Raw genomic sequence first — 17,582 nt, 5'->3', positions numbered from 1 at the left:
AATTCCATTTCATGCATGCTTCAGGAAATACCGTACCGTTACTTTGGTATTATTCGGAGGCCACTTGTTTTCTAGAGGGATTTTTTTACCTAAGACAAAAAAAACATGATTAGAAAGAACATACTTTAATTAACTTACTGTCCAAATATGAAATGATTGCAATTGCAATTAGCGGTTTTGAGTTCTGCCTCCCAGAAGGCAAGATTGAGTTGAATGCGTCACCGCCCCTAGCTGCCACACGAACTCTTACGAACTCCGCCGAGTAGATACTGAGTAAATACTGCGCGCTGTAGCGGTTATGTTAGGTTGGGTTTCCTCGTTTCATTATGAATCTAACAATACAACATGAGTGACGATACCTGAGATACAGGCGGTGACAGGTGATGGGCGCGCTCCGGCCATTGGTCAACGACCTGACCTTGGCCTACTTGGAGGGGATTTGGCGATGGTATGACTCATCTGGTATCATTCCATCCATAACGAAACTAAGAAAGTTCTACAAGCATATTTTTATGATAACCCAACCTAACATAACCGCTGCAGCACGCTGTATAAGGGTGGCCTCCGGATAATAACAAAGTAGCATTAATGCCGTACTTTTACTCTTGGCACAATGGGTTCGGGGCATTCCACTAATGTACTGTTGAAAATTGTATGAAATAATTGATTCATATTTAAAAGTATCTTTACTAACTAAACTAAATCTGTGTACAGCTTGTAATCAAATCAAATATAAACAATAACAATAATCACATAATAATGACATCTATCTACCCATCTATCATCAACTAAATCTATCTATACTATTATAAAGAAGAGGTGGTGTTTGTGTGTTTGTTTGAGATAAACTATAAGCTACTGAACCGATTGGACTCAAATTGGACAAAAATCAAGCTACCGCTCCGAGGATTAGAACTACCCCCCCCCCTTCGATATTGAATTAGTATCTGCTCCACGGGCTTCCAAAATTCTGAGGTGAGGGATTTTTAACTTATTTAATACGCAAGCAGGTTTTTCTGTGACATTTCTTCCTCCGAAATTACTAAACCGATTGGCATGTTTTTGGTGTCATTTGGAAAGAGCGTAACGTGAAGTTGTCCAGGAAACTCTCTTTTTAGGGAAATAATTAGGGTGAGGCCCTGGGACCCTTTACAGGTTCACATTTCTCCATAAGATTCATGGGAAACAGACATTGTTATGTAATTCCAGCTGTTGTCAGAGATTAAAAATGAGAAGAAGAACATATATTAATTGTTAACATTATGTAATTTACACAACTATGTGGTAGGTTTATTTATGCAATTGATTATTGAAATGAAGAAAAATTCTATAACCATAAGTTATAAAAATTATGTTGTGATATATTTTTAATGTAAACAGTAGGTTAATTACAATGTAGGGCATACATTTTTGTAAAAATTTGATTGCTATTTGTTAAAAAATTCAAACTACTTAACAAGTGTTTGGATTAGGCAGTATGGACTTTTGGTACATCTTCCCGTTTCGAATCACGGGCACAGCAGCTAGTTCCGTTTATTCACTAATTGTAAATAAATTATAACGTAAAGATATAATTGACAGTTGGTAGGAAGATGATTACACTAAACAGGTCGAATTGTTTTCAGATAACGTATTATCTCGTCACATTATGGTATTTGGTAAGTGACGTTTTAGTACAATTTTAAAGAAACGTGTCCAATATCATTCAAAACAGTGATTTGGATTGTTTTGTTTTTGTCTAAAAATCTTTCAAAAAGTATAATCCGACGTCTAAATAAAATAAATTAATACAAGAAATAGAATAGTTTTATCAACAGCAGAATATTAGTTTGGTTCTCTTTTGTGATTACTACGTGAAATGAAAACAGTATTTAGGTTGGAAATTAAAGGACAATCGCGATCTCGCAACTACGGGAAAGTGAACTGGCCTGAGTGACCCGACACCTCAATAACTGGAATGGCCTGTTGATGTGAAAGAAAAATCTAAGAAATACCAGATTAAGTCCATTCGTAGAAACGTGCGAGGGGATTAACGGGACACCCCTGTATTCTGTTCCCTAATATTTCCTTTAAAGTTCCCAGTACTGACTGTTATGGTTTGTTTATATTAAACAATCGGCCAAATACTTTGCACCAGGTGTCCACGTCTACATTTTACAACATGCATTTCGTTCACCTTTCCCAGTAATAATTCGTGGTTTGTTCCTGATTTTTTAATAATGAGGCATACTGTGCTATTCTAAATACATACGAGTGATATATTCAAAAAGGCAAAAAGAAAGAAAAAAAGTTTTGAGGTAATAACAAGCCTATATTTTAATCAGGAAAGTGTTATCATCATGCCAAATTTCAGCCTAATCCCGATGTGATCAATGAATTGTTATTGAGTGATTGAACCCCAAACAAACACACAAACATTCATTTGTAATATTAGTAAAGTAGCACTGTACTTCAACGTATAAATCAGGCCGTAACTTGAAATAAACGCTTAGGCCAGTTACATTTTTAACATCCAAATGTAATATTATTTCGCCATAAACAGCGTTGATCAGTTATTAAACGGAGGCAAATGGTACCAAAAGTCATTATCTTGCGAAAAAAAACATTTTTTTTTCAAACAAAAATCAGGTTAACAAAAATAAAGGACTTTGGCTTTGACTTTTTTCAGGTTATAATCCTAAGGCAAATTTTTATCTAATCGTATAATGAAACTGCTTGATGCATAATTAAGGTTCAAATGAATCAGTAATATTATTTTAACCTATGTAGATACGATATACTGCGCATTGTGAAAATTGTTTAGTCGAGGATACATTTACACATAAACATCATCATTATTTAAATATTTAATTGGCCAACACAAATGTTGTGATTATTGTTTAGAAACTGCTACACATCCGATCATCAAGTTTAAGGTGTCGTTGGATAGGTCGTGACATGTAAATTTGCCATAAAACAAAACACATTTGAAATTCCATCAGGGCGCCAATATACGTGATTCAATTTATTTCATATCACGGACGATTACTTAATATCAAACATTAAATGACAAAATAAATGTAAAAATTAACGGTATCAGCATTCTGAAACATACTTTCTCCCATATAAGCTTGTTAACATCCTATATCATGGGAAAGCGGTGATAGTATATAGTTCAAAATCACAAAAGCTGAAATAACATTTGGACCATAATTGTTACAGCAATGGGGTGTTGTACTATTTTTTTAAAACATCATTTGTTTATGTTTATAATCCATACCGGGTCTCTTCTAGTATTCGTGGTCTAATCACAGAATACCGATAATTTCACCCGAATTACCTTTTGAATTCAAATGAATACAATTTTCTTTGCGTCTTGCTTTCGCAATCACCATTATAAAATGGCACAAGACTATCCCTGACTATCGCCGGTTTAAATGTATAAAATGCATGCTTTTCACAAGTATGTTGCGTGCGCACGTGGTGGTAGGTGCGCATAAAAACTTATATATATATATTTATACGCCTAATGAAAAAAATTGTTTATTCACTGGCAATTAAGTAAAATAACTATTCTATTTTTGTTTTTGGTAGGTATACGTTTTTATCATCTCATATTAATACGCGAGGACTGTGTTTTGTGAACACTACTCCTCCCTTATTTGTGGACAAATTTCAACGTTTAAGATGTTGGTGTTAAAGGATTCGGACCAATTCGTAGTTTTGCATTAAGGTTTTAGAATTTAAAAGTTCCTACCCTTAAAGGCGTGAGACCCTTTCAAATGTCGGGTTTTCACCATGTAAATAATTGTATTACCTATCAATCTTTCTTCCGAAAATAAACTAAAATGTCCAGAAACGCTATTTAAGAGTTAGGTACATTAACTTTCTCTAAATTAACTGAATCAAAGTACAATATATTTAATGCTACAGAATATAAATCCAACCGATTTATTTATTGATAAATCCAACCGCGAGGTGGTGGGTTGTCGAGGTGGCACGTTGTCGCCTATGAGCGAGATGGCGCGTTGACGGCACCGAACACTGAGCGTACACGTCAACCCGCCACCTCGTAAAAGAGTGGTGGCGGGTTGACGGGGTGGCACGTTGTCGCCTACGTACGAGGTGGCGGGTTGCCGACATCGAACATGGAGCTTCACGACAACCCGCCACCTCTGATAAAAACTGGTGTTGGCGGGTTGTCGTGGTGGCATGTTGTCGTGGTGGCTCATTGACTTGAGTGTGTACGACAACCCGCCACCTCGGAAAATTGTGTGGTGGTGGGTTGTCGTGGTGGCCTGTTGTCGAGGTGGCGGGTTGACTTGTACGTACACGTCAACCCACCACCTCGGTTTTTTTGTGGTGGCGGGTTGACGCCTCTGACCAAAACACCGAGGTGGCGGTTTGACGTGGTGGCGCATTGACAGCGACTCCCTGTCTGCCATGTTTATGGGACGTCTGTCACTGAACAACACCACTTGCGACGTTGCCAATTCTACCAGGCCGCGGCCTGTAGTTAAAGGTGGCCATGACTACAAGCTACAAGTATAATTTAATTTTATAATTTTTCTTAAAGTTGCTCTCCCACAATCCCCACTCCTTTGCAGAAGATGTTCTCTTTGGTTTCTGACCAGGACCCTGAAACTCGGTGGTGGGGGGTTTTGTTTTGGTCCTCCAGAGAGCAGCGTTGCCAATTCGAGGGTAATTACCCTTTTCGAGGGTAATTTGGGCCTTCGAGGGTATTTTCGAGGGTAATTAATTTTTGAGGGTAAAAAAGGGTATTTTGAACAACCCGAGTGCAACATATATTAATACAGTAATAATAATTAATTTATGTTCATAATTGTTATTTCTCTAAGGAATGTGTTGCACAGTCGTCTGATACATGATTTATGAGTGTTTGTACGATCTATTAGTAAACTAATTATATACTCGACGTTCCGTACCCATGGGCATCTATGCTTCCACTTACACAGAAAGCCTTGGAACTTAGAACAGTTCCTGGGATAGCAGCTATTTGTTTAATAGCTTCAATCTATATCTTTCTTGAACCAGGTTAGTAGTTTTCAACAGTTGCAGTTGCGAACTGTGCATTGTAAATGTGAAGGTGTTCCGGTGTTTGTTTATTTAATTGACCTGAGCTGCTTGAATGAAAGTCAATATATTATGATTTATGAAAATGAAATTGCTACGAGCATTGAGTGTTCTGAAGCTAAAGTGATTTGTTAAATAAGTATTGACAAATTGATGTGTATGCATGAATTATTTACGAAGTGAAGTTTTAACTGTTTACTTAATCTATTTTTTCGGATTCCTCAAGAAAGAGTGATTGTTAATAAAGGCCTAGGTTAGGTTGAGCTATGTGTGAAATTTTTAGATTACAGTTTCACAGGAAAGCTTTGAGAAGCTAATACACATCAGAAGCAGAAGTGCAAGTAACAGTTACCTCGGAAAGTGCTCCAAGAGCAGCAAAAGCTTTCTGCGCATGCACAAGCTGAGGTGCCCGTGGGTGCAGAACTCGAGTGTAAATTATTATTCCATTAGTTTCTTGTAATTTGTTTATTTTCAACACTTAAATGAAATAAATTGTTAAACTATTCGATTTTCCAATATAAAATCAATAATTTATATTCGAAACAGTGCCCAGTAATGTAAAAACTTCTAGTTTTGCGACGTTGGTGGTTTTCGAGGGTATTCGAGGGTAATTTTGGGCAGGACTGAGGGTAATTTGACAAAAAGGGATTGGCAACACTGCCAGAGAGAGAAAGTCTCCAAGACTCCAAGTCCCAAGTCTCGTGTCTGTTTTGTCTGTCTCTGTCTGTCTGTTTGTCTGTCCTGTCCTGCCAGTCTAATACTCTAGGTTATGGTTATTTATTTATGTGAGTTGTGAGTGAAGTTGTGTTGTGAGCGATTTGATTGTGATAAATAATTAATCGTTACGGGAACTGAACACGTGATTAATTAATGAATGTTTTATAATAGGCTACCTATGCTAGTACAGCTGAATTCTTATTTATAAGTATTTAAAAGGATTTCAATGATTATACTTTGTTTTTAACCGACTGTTTTGTTTACTTTCGTAACTTATTATTTTATTCTGATGTTAAAATTTCGTAGTTAATTTTACTTAACTTTTAAACACTCCTTCCAACAGTCCTTACGTTACTTATTTTGTAAAAAAAATGAGTGTGATGTATAGAAGAGTTCTGTCTCAGTCATATGACAGACTCCTATCTCACACAAGATCAACCCATAATAAGCTTCAATTTAGTAGTTTTCATTTTCAATCAAATTCTTCTTCTAAGCCAGCTCTTGGCTTTTTAATTCAGTTCAGAAACTTTTCCCTTACCAACATCAATACTCTAAGAATGCGATTTGTCCAGTTTAAAGCTTTAAAAGGAGGTCCCCAAAGATTAGGAGTTCAATTATCTTGTGATGGTGATATTATAGATGTAAGTGGGGTTGATCACTCTATACCAAATAATCTTGTCCAGTTTCTTCAGAGTGGAACATCTACCTTGGAGAAAGCGAAACGGTAAGATGTTTAGTTAAATTGTTGGTAGGCCTAGCCTTGAAACTAGCCTAAACAAATACCCCTAAACGTAGGCCTACCAGTATACGGGTACAGTCTCTTAACTGGGCTACGCTAATATTTATTGAAACTATCGAATTGAAAATATTGATTAATAATCAAATATATTTTAAAATATAATCTATTATAAAATTAAACTATCATAACCTAACCTAACCAACCAAACTTGCTGATGGTGAAAAAATCGCATGAAGGTTTACTAATCGAATCGATAGTTTCAATAAATATTAGCGTAGCCCAGTTAAGAAACTGTACCCCATACTTAAGCTGTAGACCTTGAATTAGTTGGTCATGGGGTTGTTGTGATATCAGCAATCTATCGATATTAGATAGGTAGGCCTATCGATAACGATTCCAGCCTCTAATATCGATATCACGATAATATCGGATCCAAATATCGATATCTTCAATATCGAAATTACTTTGGAGGAATCTACTTTTTAACCTTCCAGAGGTCGCATCACGGAAGTAACCTCCAGGGATGTTTGATTTTTCGCGATTATATTATTTTGAGTGGTGTCTTCAGTGTGAGTGTCACTGTACCTTACGCACCTCATTCCTAGAATAGAGTGAAGGTCAAAACTCTACCCCTACTATTTTATATTTGTTAGTTTTGTTCAGTTTTGTAAGAGGCTGGAAGTAACTTCCGTGTGCGCTCTGCCGATTCTCGTACAGCCTGGAGACAACTTCAGTGATGCGACCTCTAGTTTAGTGTGTGCGTTGATTATTGGGTGTAAATAATTGCTGTAAACGATTATTTTTTACAATTCATGTCATTATTTAGTAAATATATAGTTTTTACAAGATGAGTGAAGAAGTTAAAATTCGAATTGCAACACTCTTAGCCAGTGCTGAAAGGGAGATTCACGAGCGACGAATGTACAGAGCCATTTAGTATTAAGATACCCATTAACTTATGTTAAATTACTTAATAGCCTACATCAGGTAGCCTATTGAGAGTGTCATCATCTAAAACCCCGTTATAGGACATTGTGGTAAAATTTAAATTAACTTCTTGAATATATTCTTGTAAAAGTTTTCTTCATTATACTTTTTTTATGTTAGAACATTCGATTGAATAATAGTTTAATTTTATATTTATAAAATCTTAATTAAGTTATTTTATAATTAAGAGTTTACTAAACACATTTTTGATGTTTAAAATTAAAAATAAAACTTAATTTGTGCATTAAAATACAAATTTTACTTCATAAATGTTTGTTTTTATTGACCTGGAAGTAACCTCCGGGTGTGCCCTCTCCCGTTTTGAAAACCAATGCGCCCTCTGAAAGGTTAATGACTTGCTTGAGCTTGTTTAGGATTTTTGATTACTTAGGCGTTCTGTCAGGAAGTCAGGAAATCTTTTTGGGCAGATATTTTACTATAGTATACCTGTTTATTGTTATTACTTTTTATTTATAAGGACCAAAGAGGAAGTGAAATTTAAAATTGATAATAAAAATCTAAGCGATAAACATAGTTGTTTGTAGCTTTAAAAACAGTGCATTTCAATCAAAACCAGCCTAATTTTTTGAAGTTACAATGAAAACAATAATTACCGTAGGCCTATTTACAACAATTTAAACACGGTTAGCACTGGTGGACTTTAGTGTAGGCTATAATCAACAGCTCTTGAGCTCTGACAACTAACAAGTGACAGCTGACAGCCAGTGGCGGCGATAGCGGGGGGCCCGCCAGCTAGGGGGGCCCGTGAGCCTTGACCGGGATTTTCGGTTAATTTTACCGGCACACGGGCCCGCGATAGTGTGACAGGCTCAGCCACACGGGTCCCCTATCATAACAATTTAACAATATTTATATGAGAACTAAAATACGTTTTTTTATGATGAAAATTTGTTCAAACCTATAGGTCAAGTAGTTTACAACAGCTAAACTAACACTATTACTTGACCGATCGATATAAATTATCTACCAACCTAAGTAAAAGAATTGTCATCAGTCATGCGGGTTGCATTAACTGTCCTCGTGGATTGTGTGAAGGCGCAGTCAAAATTGGTTGCATAATAATAGGGCCGTATTTATAACCAATGTGGCCTCTGGCCTAGGAAGATAAAACATAAATGTTAATCCTCCTAGCCCCCAGCGGGTGACACCATAGATGATCCTCTATGCTAATTCGACTAAATAACCTTGACAATTTTGTTACAAACAAATCGGCAAATTAACCTAGGTGGCTAGGGCCAGGGCTACAGATATACAAGGGCTGGCTCACTCCTTTGATGTTAGCTGTCGCCGTCTGATCCTACTTCCCCTCCCCCGCCCCTCCGCAGTGACGTAGCGGAGATAACAAGTGATAATGAGATTTTAATTTCCACAACTCGAGATTTACGGAATGAAAATATCTTTTTGAAAAGGGAAAATAGAGAACTGTGCGAGGAATTTGTTGTTGTTAAGGGAAGAAACATTCTGCTTAATGACAGTAACTTTGACAGCTCAATAGATCTTTGTAACAGATTTGACATCCTTTCCCAAAATGATGACACCCTCTGTTCAGACAAATTGAATGCTAATAAAACTCAAGAGGCAGAGAAGAACAAAAATGGCAAAACTGGAGAAACTCAAGAAGCAGAGAAGAGTAAAACTAAAATCCAAGAGGTGGTGGAGAGTAAGAATAGCATAGCTGAAAGATCACCAGGAGCAAAACTGAGCAAAGCGGAGTCGACAAATCAGAACAAAGCTGAACTCCAATTTGTAGAGCAAAGCAAAAACAAGAATCTTGAATCCCAAAAGATGGAGCAAGGCAATGAAAGTGAGACAGTTAGTTCAAAAAAAGCTGTGACAAATTCACTAAATAATCCTAGTAAACGCATCCATCACAAGCACCAAAGAAAAGCAAAGGAAATATTGATTCTTGGGGATAGTCATGCTAGGTACCTTGTGCAAAATCTTATGGACTTATGGCCCTAAAATAAATTTAGGATAAGCAGCATCTTTAAACCTAATGCGATGACGGCAAACGTCATAAAGGATGTAAAGGCCTTAACAAAAAACTTTTCTAAGGAAGATACATTAGTCTGGTTAGGAGGGTCGAATGATGATATTGCTCAAGCTGAAAGATGTCTAAGCAATGAAATAGAAAGTCTGCTTGATCAAACCAAACACACCAATGTTATCATTTCAGGCTTACCGTACAGACACCATAATCCAGCCTTAAATAACAAAATAAGCTACCTCAATTGGGATATGGAGGAAATTGCAAAAAAATATGACCATGTTTCCTTCCTAGCTATAAATAGACTAACAAGGGAATCATATACTAGACATGGATTGCATTTCAACAGGCACGGGAAAAAGAAGATAGCCCTAATGATTAAAGAAATATTTCAAGTGAAGTCAACTGTTAGGCAAAATCAATCCATCACATTGAACTCAGTGAATGTGATTGCTGCTGACATGAACAAAGTTATTGATAGTCACAAAAATGACCCGTCTGTGGCTTTTGCCCATACAATTTCAAGTGACCTTCAGCATGAAAGGAACATGAGCGCGGGTGTCGCGGTCGTATTCCGAAAACAATTTGGAAGACCAAAACAATCTGAATTTGTATGCTCCAGATTGACATGCCAGACTAAACAAAATGGTGCGACAATTTATAGCCTTGTCACAAAAGACTTGTTCAATGGGAAACCATCGAATGAAGAGTATGACGAGGCATTTGATCAACTTATTCAAGACTTCAAAAGAAAGAAACTTAAAAAATTGATTTGTTCGCCCATGGGTGTTGTCCGTGACCAAATAAAGTTGGAGCATTTCACGAGAAACATTACTAAATTGCAGAATGAGACCAATGCAACCGTAGTCGTAGTAGCATATGATCAACCTACTGCCAGAAGAAAACTGTGGAATGGGCTGTCGTATGCAGAATTTCTGAAGCAGTTGCAGAACCTTCTTAATTCCTATCAACCTACCTCTGTCCTGCCTTCTGCTGAGAACAACTACTCTGAGGATCCATCAAAGCAAACTGAAGAGGGCTCCCAGTTCTCTAGCTCGACAAAACAGGATAATCTTGTCAGACCTCAACCTGCTGCCTTGACTTCTTCACAATCTGTTGGTCCCATAGTACACCTGGAAGAGAATCCTTCTAGACCTGTCAGCCCTGCGGTGGTAACTGTTCAACCCAGCTACAGTGAGGCACTGAAGTCAACACCAGTGTGTGCAGTGGAAAAGCAGAGTAAAGTGTCTTGCATTCAAAATAGTGATTTATTTTCTTCTGTAAATTTAGATTTAAACTAAGCTGTACTGACAAAGACCATAAGTCTGCCAGTCTCCAAAATTTTACAGTAACAGATATTAATAATTTTGATATTAATAATTTTGACATAAATTCAACTGAAGATAATAAAAATCCACAACTTATTCATCCAGGATGTAATTCAGATCTTATAATGTTTTATAATATTCAAAATTTAAGCTCGTCAAAAATATCAGAACTCAATTTGTTTTTAACTCAGTCTGCTTTAAAAATTAAAGTAATATCACTTGTTGAACATTGGCTTGACAATGACTCTATTAATCTGGCTAACACAATCAATAATTTTTGTTTGGCAGATTTTTATGTAAGAGAAAATGGTGTAAGAGGAGGTTCATGTATTTTAATTAATAAACAATGTAAATTTATACCTTTAAAGGATTTCTCTGATTTGAATGAAGATTTTATATTTGAAGGTTCAGCAGTTGAACTCCCAGATTTCAATTTAATTGTTCTTTCAGTCTATACAATTCCAACCTACAAAATGAATAAATTGTTTCTGGTCAGATTCGAAAAGCTGCTTTTGCTTCTGCAAAAAAGAGTAAAAAATAAGTCTGTTTTCATCACTGGTGATTTTAATATTAACATTTTGGAAAACAATCCTATATCTTGTAGATTTAGAGAAGTGGTTGAGTGTGGTGGGTTCTGGCTGCAGTTTGAGGAGCCCACAAGGATAGACCCAAATCGCAATTCAGAAACTTGTCTAGATAATATTATTACGCAAAAGAAATATGAGGTAAACTTTAAGCTAAATACTAATTTATGTATGTCAGACCATAATGCTATTTTCTTAAATCTCCCCAAGCCTGTAACCCCAAACTGTAAGATTGCTGTAAATAATCCGGCACCTTCTAGTAAAAGAATATTTTCAAATGAAAAAATTAATTACTTCATAGATTTTTTTAAAAGTAATTGCAATTTTAATTTTGATCCGAGCTTGAACCCAAGTGAAAACTATTCCAACTTTCTGCACCAATTCCTACTAGCATTCAATCACGTTTTTCCTCCAAAAACTTTGAAAAAAAACACGTAAATGTAAGCCAACAGTTTTGAATTGGGTGACACAAGGCATCAAAATATCTAGTGTGAGGAAAAGAGAACTCCACTTGCAAGCTAAGTATAATCAAGATAGACAGTTTTTAATGTATGTGAAACAGTACAAAAAAATCTTTAAAAAAGTAGTAAAGAAGGCAAAAATAATTGCAAATGGTGACTACATAGAAAAGTCTGAAAATAAGTCTAAAGCTGCTTGGCAAGTTGTTAATAAAGAACTTGGTCACGTAAAAAACAAAACTGATGGCAAATTATTTTTAATTGATAACGACAAAGATATATGTAAACCTCAGGATATAACTAGAATATTTAACACTTTCTTTGCCGAAACAGCTTTGAACATTAATGTACCAAAGGCCACTGTGCAAGGAGTTCATGAATCTGTTCGAGACTATTGTAGAGATGAAGGAATTTCGTTGTGTAATCTGCAGCAGATTAGTAAGGGCGAAGTGAAAAAAATTATTCTTTCCCTAAAAAACAAAACTTCTGTGGGTTGGGATGAAGTACCGATCAAATTAATTAAAGCTGCTGTAAATTTAATTTCTGAACCCTTATCTATTATCATAAATCAGTGTTTAACAAATGGAATTTTCCCAGACAAACTTAAATACTCACAAATAACTCCAATTTTCAAAAAAGGCTCTAGGTCAGATATCAACAATTACCGTCCAATATCAGTTTTAAGCAATTTTTCTAAAGTCTTTGAAAAAGTTATAAATAACCAATTTGTTTGTTTCTTTGAACATAATAATCTGTTTTATCAAAATCAATTTGGTTTCAGGAAAAACCTTGGAACAAATACAGCTCTTGTACACTTTATTAATGAGGTATCGGAGGCTTTGGATGGGTCAAGGAATGCAGCTGGTGTCTTCTGTGATCTATCCAAGACCTTTGATTGTGTTGATCATTCGCTTTTGCTTCAAAAACTACATGACTATGGAATTTCAGGAAGTTGTCTTTCCCTAATTAGATCATACCTTTCAGATCGGAAACAAAGAACTGTAATTTCTGATGAAGGAACTAGGCATTTCTCACATTGGAAATGTATAAAGCTTGGGGTGCCTCAAGGCTCCATTTTAGGTCCCCTTTTCTTTTTAATCTACATAAATGACCTCCCTAAAGCTATTAATAGAGATTTGATTCTGTTTGCTGACGATACTACTGCAATCATTAAAGAAAATAGTAGAGAAGAGCTTCTTACATCTCTCACAGAAGTTATGAAAGAAATGGAAAATTGGTTTAAAATAAATGGCCTTAAACTAAATGTGGATAAAACCCAAATTATAAAATTTTCAGCCAGAAATGAAAGAGAATTAAATAGTTTTTCCAATTTAGTCCATACAAATAAATTCCTAGGCATTCATCTAGATGAAAATATTAACTGGAAGGTGCATCTAGATGCTATAAAGAAAAAAATTAGATCTGCATCATCTGTCTTTGTCCACTTGAGAGAATGTGTCACCATTGAAGTACTTAAAATGGTTTATCATGCCTATGTAGAATCCATCTTGAGGTATGGTGTGATTTTGTGGGGACAGGCAACTGATGCAAAAACTATTTTCAGACTTCAGAAAAGAATCATCCGAATTATGACTAATTCCCACCCCAGAAGTCCTTGTAAATTACATTTTCAAAATTTAAAAATCCAAACACTCACAGGACTATACATATTTGAATTATTAAACTACATACACAATATAAAAAATAACCTCCCAGATTCATTCAAATTCACACACAACTATAGTACAAGAAACGAAACAATTTTCAGATTACCAAATCACCGTTTGACCTTATTTGAAAAAAGTCCTTTGTATGCAGGTTTAAAAATGTATAATAAACTACCGGTATATTATAAAATAATGAGTTCAAACAAGTTTCAAGAAACATTGAAAAATGGACTCCTTGAACGTGCGTTTTATAAAATAAAAGAATTTTATAACCATCCCTTGAGTTAATTTTTTGTTTTTAATTTGCTTAACTACTGTACTGTATTAACATTATTTGGCTAGGTATTTTTTCCTGTTACTTTGTACTTTGTATTTTTGTAGTCTAGGCTCAATTTTGACAATGCACCTGTTCTATATGTTATCACATCTAAAAGAATGTTATGTGCAAATAAATAATGTCTAATGTCTAATGATACATCGGCGCGAGGCGCAACGGTAGCACGGCAGTGCATATGTCGCCCGGCATCTACGCGCACATTAATAATAATGTGTTAATGATAATGTGTGTGTTTATAATAATGTAGTTTTATAGTGTTATTTTTTAAGCGGGTTATGTTAACCCTCCAACTTGCAATGGGCGAACTCTATAGTGGCAAGGCATTTTTGGCGATTTTGCAGTCATATTTTAGAAAATTCATATAAACTAAACCAACAGATCAAACCTATGAACCGTATTTATTATTTCCAACTTGAAGTGTTCGCAATGAAATGAAGAATTTGAAAATGGCACAAAGTACAACAAAACAAACAACAAAATAAATACTAAAAATATTATCAGTATGTAGAAAAACTGCTGCATGAACCAAAAATATTTCATAAGATATACAAATAGTTTTGAATTTATTTCCCTAGACATGGAAATGTAAAACGATTCCAATTACCATTTATACAAAGTTATGGCCCAAAAACAATAAAATGGCAAGTTTCACGATTTTGCACAACTAATTTGAAATAAAAACCAAATAAATGTATTATCAAAAGATAAAGTAAAAGTAAACATTTTTAGGCAATAATATATAAATGTATTATCAAGAGATAAAGTAAAAGTAAACATTTGTAGGCAATAATATTGGAGATCAAATGAAGTAAGAATTGTTTATGTATACTGATCATTTAAATAGATGTTTATGACTTTTAATAAATGTTTATATTTGTCTAGAAAAACATTTTGTTATTCACACGTATATATTATTTTTTAAACCCCACAAACCAACTATTTAAAATGAAAGTAAACTTATTCCTCTACATAAATATACATAGTTATAAAGGCAAATATGCAAAAATAAATATTTTATAGTTTTTTCGATAAAATGCTGCTGTGCCTTTTTCATTTGGTGATCAAATCATTTGTTAATTATGACGAAATGTTTCAAAAATGGGCTAAATGTAATGTCCCAGACCTCAAATTAAGTAAGTATATCCACATAAAACAGTTTCTAACCTAAATAAGTACAATTTTTACAACTAATAAATACGATTAAAGTGATAAAGTCAAACCCGCGATATTCGTTGTTGGTAAACAGTCAACGAAGTTCACAAAAACTTGCTAAAAAATAGTGTCTCGAGTTTCTAAAAGTAATGTCACATTACAGTCGAGGCACAATAAATAATATCGTAACCAAACATTTACAGCTTATAATCACGATGTAAACTGATAAAGTAAAATCACACCAAAACTCGACTTGTTAGTTATTGGTCAACAGAGATTGAGATTAGTTAGTCAGGCAACTTAATGTAATTTTGCAACTATATGTTATTTTAATGTATTGAAATATGTAGGGCATATAATAAAATATAATTGATTAATTGAAATTGTTTTCCTTCCTGTAAAAGTTACAAAATACTAAGTATAGGTAATGTATTTTTATACAACCTCAATGTATTTTATATAACCTCAATGAATCCTAAAATACTGTAACTTAATGCATTAAATCAATAACTACAGTATTCTTAGCCATCGCTTTACATTCCACTCCCATCCTTAAATATCTACTAAAGTTAATTTTTTACTTATTAAAATTGATGTTATAAGAAATGCTATTTGATAATCAATTACATTTATAAAATACATTATTACATAATAAAAAATGTCCAACATAGAGCTTAATAAACGCTAAATGTGCGGTAATATCAGCGCTCACACAGGCAAAGATATACGGTGCCGGGAGCACGAGGTATTGCCGTGACGTCACAACGGCAGAGTGGTGGGGAGCCACCTGGCATCACTTTCTGAGCTCGCGTGGCCTAGCCCTTGTATATCTCTAGCCCTGGGCTAGGGCACTAGGTAATAAATAATTCCATTCTTTTGTTGATGCTTAAGAAGGATTTTCATTTCATTTCATGTCTTACTATTAGGAGGCTGCCCTTTAGATTTGTTTACTTCGCACTTTAGATGTGTTTACATCGAGTCAGGTAAGAAATGTTACATACCTATTAAGGGCCTCAGGCCAAATCAGATCGGTTCAAAATCGGGTTTCTTTGGGAACGGTTGATTTTTATAATAAGCCTATAATGTTGATTTTCGAGCCGAGCAGAGCCTGGACTACAAGCTTGAGGGATCAAGCACTAAGTCAGAAAATCGAGCCCAAGCCGATTTTCTCAGCATTCAATACAATAATGCACAATTAATTAAAAGTAATAGCTTTTATATTCTTGAGGATCTTGCTCACAAAATTAAAATATTATACCTACGCTTTTGCCGCGATCGCGGATATTGACGAGAACATTTCCCCGCGGGTGACGATGACGATGTCTCCGCGGCCGCAGATGTTCAATATTTTGCCGCGATTGCAGAAGACGATAATGACGTTTCTTTTTTAGCGAGAAATATAATCTAGGATTTAGCCGCGATTACGGAAAAATGATTTACCCGTCACCACCGATGGGTCGCGGGGAGATATTAGGCCGTGATATTAGATTGGGCCGTGAACGCAGGAGACGATGAAGCTGCTATCTAATGATGCCATAGGTTTGGTTGCATTTGCAATCACGGTAAACTATGATAATGTTTCTTCCATGACTTATGACTACGGGGAAGTATTTACGATTTTGCCGCGATCGTGGAAGACGATAATGACGCCTCGGGAGATCCTTTGTCAAGTTTATTGCAAAATTGCAAGTTTAAGCGGTAATACATGGGGAAATGTTTTTAAAGATCATTGGGAGAGGGGGGCCCGGCGAATAAACTTGCGGGGGGGTCCGCGGGTTCTTATCGCCGCCACTGCTGACAGCACAACCAACACTCCAGCAATAAAAATCAGTTGCTACTAACTTAGTTTCTTCTACCACAAAAAGTATAACCAGCTATTCCCATATTAGTGTGGATTTTATCTTGTACATAACTTAACTCGATAAGAAGGTATGCACGGCCACATTTAACTATAGGCCGCGGACTGGTAGAATTGGCAACGTCGCAAGTGGTGTTGTTTAGTTACAGACGTCCCATAAGATAACATGGCAGACAGGTGACATCAGCTCATTAATTCGCACTCTATTGATTTAAATTTATTAAAATATTGAAAATAAAACATACAGAATGGAAAACCGAAACAATTTAAATTAAAAATCTAGATCTGTAGCCTACATTTTAAGCGGAGTTAATATTGTCATAGCCCAGTAACCAATCTTTCACAACTACACAAATACCATTAGCTGCTTCCAAACAAAACAGCTGTTACAACACCACTTGCGACGTTGCCACTTCGAAGGCTGCGGCCTGGAGTTAAAGGCGGCCGTGAGGTATGTTGATATCACCATAGACAAAAAGAATGAAATATAGACTGTCAGCCGTGCTGCGGATGCCATGGTTACCATAGGTTCCGGCGCACACCGCTGTAGTTTACGTAGCGCGTACGCCGTAACTACCGTGGTGCTCCAAGCGGTGTGCGCCAGAACCTATGGTAACCGCAGCACAGCTGACGGTCTATATTTAATTCTTTTTGTCTATGATATCACTAAAACA

The 17,582-nt window shown here is 35.6% G+C and overlaps 1 protein-coding gene across 1 annotated transcript in view; it reads left to right on the top strand.

The window, feature by feature from the left end:
* The first annotated feature begins 5,788 nt into the window (after positions 1-5,788).
* LOC128983205 (fumarylacetoacetate hydrolase domain-containing protein 2) overlaps positions 5,789-17,582 on the top strand; it is a 47,408-nt gene continuing 35,614 nt past the window's right edge. Inside the window, exon 1 of the mRNA XM_054402410.1 lies at positions 5,789-6,514. Within this exon, the coding sequence (XP_054258385.1) occupies positions 6,162-6,514 (353 nt within the window). The 5' untranslated portion in view covers positions 5,789-6,161. The remainder of the gene's footprint in view (positions 6,515-17,582) is intronic.

The sequence above is a fragment of the Macrosteles quadrilineatus genome, unplaced genomic scaffold, assembly GCF_028750875.1.
Source record: "Macrosteles quadrilineatus isolate MER2022 unplaced genomic scaffold, UCM_ALF_1.0 Scaffold_1__1_contigs__length_201487025, whole genome shotgun sequence".
In the NCBI taxonomy this organism is placed as follows: domain Eukaryota; kingdom Metazoa; phylum Arthropoda; class Insecta; order Hemiptera; family Cicadellidae; genus Macrosteles; species Macrosteles quadrilineatus.
The sequence above is the reverse complement of the archived record's forward strand: the minus strand, read 5'-3'. Positions and strand labels throughout refer to the sequence as shown.